The sequence below is a fragment of the Morone saxatilis genome, unplaced genomic scaffold (assembly GCF_004916995.1).
Source record: "Morone saxatilis isolate NCDOM2014 unplaced genomic scaffold, NCSU_SB_2.0 Contig17, whole genome shotgun sequence".
Classification (NCBI taxonomy): Eukaryota; Metazoa; Chordata; class Actinopteri; family Moronidae; genus Morone; species Morone saxatilis.
In genome coordinates, this window is record NW_023339729.1 from 13938925 (window position 1) to 13945905 (window position 6981).

Genomic DNA, 6981 nt, shown 5'->3' on the forward strand with positions numbered 1-6981 from the left:
GCATGGGTGAGTGCAGCTTTACAGCAGAGTTAGAGCAATTTTAAATGTTTGTGATCTCTTGTTATATTTATGTTACAGACACTTTCTGTTTGTATGTTTTTATTTATTTCAGGTGGTAACATAGCTGGAATGGTGAGTGACAGTGTCATTACAGCCTGTTTCATCTTGTTAATATTTTCACACACAGACATATTTATTATATTATATTATATTTGGTCCATATTGTGGTTGTTCACAGTTCAGGGCTCTGTATCCTGAGGATGGTGGAGCTGTCGTACTGCGGATTCTACGGATCTTACCTACAAGATTGGTATTCCACAGCTTTTACACCCGTAACTAAAGGTTACTTCTGTTCATGCTGAGAATTTATTTTCACTGTAGACCCGGTAATCATTACAAGAAACGCTCAAAATTGCTTTGACAGTTGCTTCTTGATTACATTTAACTTGGGAACTGTCTGCACATCTACCAGTCCACACAAATGTCTTAACTGAAATAAAAGTTGACCTAAAGCAGAGACCGTTGTAATAGAATGCTCAGAAAAGAAAGCTGCGTCTCCATGAATTAAATCCAGTTAGCGTATCTGCAGGCCTCAAGGAGTCTTGAAAATCAGGGAATTAATTTCATGTGAAACAAACTTTATTTGAGGACAACTCCTCATTTTGTCTTAAATCTTAAATATTTTCCTGCGTAGGAAATCTAAAATTAACTTAAGGTAAATTCTGTGTGAGTTTTAAGTGGTTGAAATCCATATACCGTGGTTTTATGCACATATCCAGGAGACAATATTAATTAGATGTATATATTATATATACGGTGATATATATATATATATATAGTTGTACTAGGCTATATATAATATATTACGGTAGGTCATATAATGATCCATTTGAGAACAGGTAGTTAAATTGTGCTTTATGTGGTTATAAAAAGGTCATTAAACAGGTCCATCCATCCATTTTCTGCCACTGATCTGCAGCCAGCTAAGTGAGGTAGTCCATAAGTGTCTCTGCTCAGCAACGTTTTACAGCTTCTCCTGGACAGTTCCCAATCCTTGAAAACTATTAAAAAGGCTTAAATTGAACTTGATGAACCCTGCTGAAACCCTGGCATTAAAATCTTGGGGAGAAAAAAAATAAAAATAACATGTTATAGGAGCTCCCCTAGGGACGTATCTAGTGCCCCCAGGAGATTTGAGTTTGAGACCGCTGGTTTACAGCTTCATGAAGATGTCTGAGGAATTCTAGATTGTGAGTAAATAAAAACAAATAGTATACAAGTTGTTTGACATTTTGAAAGGCATTAATTACAGTCAAGAAATGCTTTTAGTCACCAATGTAATTGAGTCGGACACAGTTTTGTCCTTTGGCTCAGTGCCTAGCAGTCACATTATATTACTGCATTACTCCATAATATTTCACAAATGGCTGTGTTGTTCGATCCACTCTTGTCAGTGGTTTTGAATTGCTTCCCTCATTATTTGTGTCTGTTTTCTTGCAGAAAGAAGTGCCTCGAGTTATGAGAAAGGGGATTGATGACATGCTTCAGTTCGAAAAAAAGACTAAAGAGGAAAAGAGAAGAGTTTACACTTATAAAAACGCAGTCGAGAGGTGTTACACAAACGACTGAACATCCACTCATCCAACAATGTTTGTACAACTGCTGTCTAAAAAAGCCTTTTTATTCGTTTCAGGCTGTTGGCTGCAAACCCAACTCTGTCTGAACAGTCTGTGCACATCCTTTTAGAGCGAGGTCTAGTTCAAGTTGAAGACGGTACAGTTTTATCTTCCTCTTCTCTGTTTTTTTATGTTTTTCCTCATAGAATAAAATGAGTTCAATATGTTTTTTACTCTTATTGCTGAAAATATAATGGATTTTTCTCTCGCAGGAGTGATGTTCTCCAGAGACTTTCGTATTAATCTGGTAGGTTACTGCTGAACTGCACCAACTCATCACTTTGCCTTTTTATTTCTCCCACAGGAGTCGTACGCAGCCCATACTGTACTGTTTTTTTTGTTTTCAGAAAAACATAGTGCGCATCAGTTTGGAGCAGAGTCTGGAGATGCAGTCGAGGATACAAGCCTCTGTTCTAGTTATGCTGTAAGATGTTCCTCCACCTGACATCTCTTTATAACATGTATTAAACTCAGTAGATTGTACCTTACTAAATATACATACAATCTTTCTCTTTGTCTTTCCAGAGCAGAAGACGGCTTTGAGAAGATATTTGCTGAACCAGATCAAAAGAAATTTACATCAGCACTTCTCCAGGCCTATAGGGACAGAAATGTGAGTGTCTGTTTGTGTGAAGTAGGCACGCTTGCATCTTTGTGTTTATTTTTAGCCGTTAAGCCTTTGTGTGTGTGTAATTGTGCCCAGTAGACAGACAGACAGACACCCACACAGATGCAAAAGTAACAGCGTAGTACGGGCTCGGTGTCTCATAGGCAGCAGAATTTTTTTTATAGCTGTGAACCTCAACACTGACCTACATACTGGAACTTGGTCAAGTGCTTCTGATGAGAGAGAAACAAACTTGACGTCTCCAAGTCTCTTTACAAGTCAGCTGGTGAAATTCAGACTTTCACTGCGCAACAAAGGAGAAGCTTAAAGCAGCTGTAATCAATATTTATGTAATTATAATGTGTTAGATGTGAACGGGGCCGCTCGTAGTGATCAACCTACGATAACGAGAGTTATCACCAGAACCTGCAGGTTTTACAGAGCTTTATAGTGAGTTGAGCTCGTTGGTTAGCTGCTGTTCAGCTCTCATAGCATCGTTTTTAGGCCACAGCAGGCAACTGTTTGTTCTCTAAAAAACACTCTGTACACTACCTGGTCAGCACCAAAAAGCTAAACAGACACAGTTACCGTGAACAGTTTTATTATCTGAGTCTGAACACACTGTAGAAACAAGAATAGTGTGAAAAAGCTCCACTGTTTAGTCGCTGTTTAATTTGGAACCAGTTCTCAGCTGGATTGTTTGCAATGCGCAACTGTCAGAAAAACATCCCAGCATCAATACGATGATCTCATCCTCGCTTACCATTCCTGCTAAAGAGCCCGATATCACTCTCATGAGTTGGTGAAGACCAAAAAAAGAGCTAAAAGAGAGTGAATATTGGACTTACATTTGCAACGCCCGAATCAGAATCACTTTTATTGGCCAGGTATGTGCGCACATACAAGGAATTTGACTCCGGTTTTACGTTCCTCTCAATGTACAAACACAAACTAAGCATAAATAAATAAAGGTGTTTCAGTAAGTGATAATGTTGCTCTGTAACTGCTGGATGTGTAAAAAAACAACTAATTGCTAAAAGGTTAACCATATCAAATTATTAGGTGAGGATGTCTCAGTGTTGTGTTCACAATCAGTTTCTGCTGCCCCCAAGTGGCCCAAAAATCTGTCTTTGCAGATTAAAGTGTTCACACACAAACATATTACAAGAGTTTTTAACAGACTAATACTATATCATTCTCTGCACCTGCCACTGGTTTTGTCCACAGGGAGCTGCCAGAATCAACAGAAAATTAAAGTTTCTTGTAGCTGCGTTAATCTCTCTAATTGTCTCTGTCGCTTTCTTTCAGCACACGGTGGTGACAGTACCAGGCGATCATCACGTTCATCTGAACAATCCTGAAGTCGTCGCTCCTCTTGTTTCTGACTTCCTGCAGACCAAAGTGTTGTCACAGTCAGAAAACCGAACAAATGAACTGAGCTCTAAGTTATAGCAAACACAAACAAAGCATCAATTTTGCCTTAAGTCATTTCACAAACTCAGTTTTTAACAACTTTTTGTTTTTGTACTGTACTGTTTACACTAGGGATGAGCAAGTACTACTCGTCTGTATCTGTTCAACCAACTACATTGCCTCTATTTGTAGCCGTACTCAGAATGGGCGGGGCTTAAACATGACTCTACCTGTACGCTACCTGAGCTGGATTCTCCTTTCAGCCGAGTAAACTTGCTCAACCCTAGTTTACACTCACCTTGGTGCTTAAACCTGAGTAAGTTGCCACAGCATCAACTCATGTTACATTTGGTTGACATAGTGTACTAGATATTAATGTGTATTGTTGTCATAGTGACAGGGGCATTGTGGGCAATATAAATATTAATTTCTTTAACTCCAGTTGCTTAGTGAGATGAAGAGACCAGATCAGCAAAAGGCAGCTAGACTGTGGTTTTGGTTCAGTTTGCTCTTTGATCCAGTGAAAGGGTTTGTATCAAGTATCGATGACAGAGGTGCAGTGAGTTAATGCAGTATAGTATAATATGTATTTAAACAGAAATTAATCATCCTTTAACGCATCACTTTAATTATCAAAGACAATATGAGAGCAACAGTTAAATGTAACACTTGAAAACATGTTTGGCTCATGATAGCGAGGTACAGTAACATTAGTTAACAATGTAGCATTTACTCCTTTAACACTGTTGGACTCCTGATAGTTTAAAAACACGATTTAAAGGCATGATCGATGCAGCAGAATCAGAGGTGTTGTCTTTTTTTAATTCTACAAATTCTCCTTCCTTGTAAAGGACTTCTTCCATTTCTGGAAAAAAAAAACCTGTAAAATGTGGCCTGAGTATCGCCCCAGAGGAGGGGTCATGTTGTTACCCAAATTAAAATCTTTATCCTCTGTATCGTAGCAATTTTAAGACTCGAGAGTCAGCTTTACTTCTCAAGACTCGGCTCAATTTCCATCAATCAAAGCTTAAGCTGTGTGCCAAATGCCAACGCTGGCCTGCTGATGTAATCTGTGCATTCACAGTAGGTTTTTCTTAAGGGTGTTGGTTCACTTATATATTTTAGCATTGAGGTTTGATGGGCTTTGAGGACGTTTCTGATATTCTGACCCTCTCATTTTTGTAAATAAGGAGGATGAAATATTAGAAACTTCTCTCAATATAATGTAGTCCAGTACAACACCACCTTTAACTATGACCTTGAACAATTAAAATATAAAAGTACAAGTTTTTTTCTTCGTTTTCTGTTTTTCTTGTTCTTTTTCTTCAAATACAAACAAATGATCCACATATTGCACAAGGCAATGATGACATGACAATGTAACCCCATTAAAAAAGACAAACAACAACAAAAAACAATCAGACAAAAGGAGTACATTTAGAAAAAGTTAATAGGATTATTAAGTGATTCAAATAATTAGACAGTACCAGAGAACTAAAATATAGATATGACCGGTAGATCATATATAGAGCTATATATAATCCAACTCTACCCGTTTCATGTTGTGTTACTTTGTAATGGTTTGTAGCAAAAAAATATTGCCTTCACAGTGTATTTAAAAAAAGAACTTAATTTTAGATTGTGATTGAGGTTTAAATTACACATTTACATATTTTAACATTCTAACAGAATAATTAAATTAATTATCTCTTTTTAAAGGTGTGAGTTTAAAATAGACGTTGATTTACCGTAACCAGTTTTAGATGTTAGTCCACAAACTTACAACATATCGACAGTAGGAAAACAAATTATACAATAAATTTTATGTTAATGGAGCCACAATCTCAAGTTCAATGTTTTATTTGTAATCAAACGCGTTCTTCCAAACAAACACACATACGTTTCTTCGAGTGAAGGTTGAAGATCTTCATCAGGCTCATGACTCAGTTGTCTGGTGTTGTGCTGAACTCTTTTCCTGCTGCCCTACAGGTGTATTCACAGGCAGTACTTGTATCACCTTGTACCTGCTGTCTTTGAGGAATGTTTGAAACGCACTGAGACAGTGTCAGATGTCTGCTGCCCGTTAATATTTTAGCAGCAGCTCCTCTGAATTGTGTATCCTCATGTTTAATATCAAACGATAGCGAGCTGTGGGAAGAAAGGTTGTGTGCTTGAGCAGAGGACGAGTGCGGACTCAACACAATATCTTGTTGACGGCGTTTTTCCCCTGTAACACAGCAGCTGGAAATCTATGAAACTACGATTCCTTAAATGTTTAGCATTAATTTAATATTTGATTATTTTACTATTGACCATCATTAGTGAATAAAGCATGCATTTTTGGTGAAGCAGATCCAAACTGTGGTTAAGAGGTTGTTTTATTATGTGACTCATATTGAAAGTCTGAATATCTCCATGTAAAATGTCCTTTATTTCAATAAAATTCAACTTAATGCAACTTTTTTTATTAGTTGCTTTCCCAATATTATTAATGATTAATATAAATTAAATAATTTAACATTGTTTTGGGGGGAAACCAAAGGAGGTTTCAGCAAGCGTACTACAAAAGAAGAAGTCTCGCCCTACTTCTAAACTAACCTGCGTCTCACTCTTTTCCCACTGAGTTTGTTTTATCAGTCTTTATAAGAGGCTGAAACATGATGCTGGGGAATTCTGACCTTATTCTAACATAAATAGATGTTATATATCTGGTTGCTGCACTAGTTTAAAACTTAACTTCCATCAGGCTTCATAGTTAACGCCCATGCTACGTGAATGTGACTGCGAGTGGATTGTTCTCATTAGAGCGCTTGTGTTTCTGTAGAAATCTGCAAATCTCAAGGGGTGAATAAAATTACAGATTGTTAGTTTACAATAGTTTACTGGAAGATTTTATATGCCTATATGCATAATATTGGGTATCTGGACAGTATGTTATTGTCCTGTATGGAGATCTTAAAGGTCCAGTGTGGAACATTTAGGAGGATCTATTGGCAGCAACTGGAATATAATATTATTTGATATGTTTTTATATTAACCTGAAAATAAGAGTTGTTGGGTTTTTATTATCTACAGAGGGAGCGCGTCCTCTTCTACAGTGTCTTGCATGTTAAACCTGGATGGTGGATGGATGGATGGATGGATAGATACACAATTTTATAAATGTACCAAAAATGTTATGTATCTAATTATTATAGGTATAATATGAATATATATTAATATTATTCAGCAGTATATAAGTTAGGTAAAATTAGCCCCACTTTTACCAGTTGCAACATTAAAGTG

The 6981-nt window shown here is 37.0% G+C and overlaps 1 protein-coding gene across 1 annotated transcript in view; it reads left to right on the forward strand.

Moving 5' to 3' along the window:
* The window catches only part of LOC118326626 (serine hydrolase-like protein), a gene marked incomplete in the record, with an annotated part of 7283 nt that extends 2301 nt beyond the window's left edge, over nt 1-4982 (forward strand). Inside the window, 6 exon segments of the mRNA XM_035659657.1 lie at nt 1501-1610; nt 1694-1773; nt 1889-1923; nt 2024-2100; nt 2202-2289; nt 3592-4982. Of these exon segments, the coding sequence (XP_035515550.1) occupies nt 1501-1610; nt 1694-1773; nt 1889-1923; nt 2024-2100; nt 2202-2289; nt 3592-3735 (534 nt within the window).
* Nucleotides 4983-6981: the final 1999 nt, after the last annotated feature.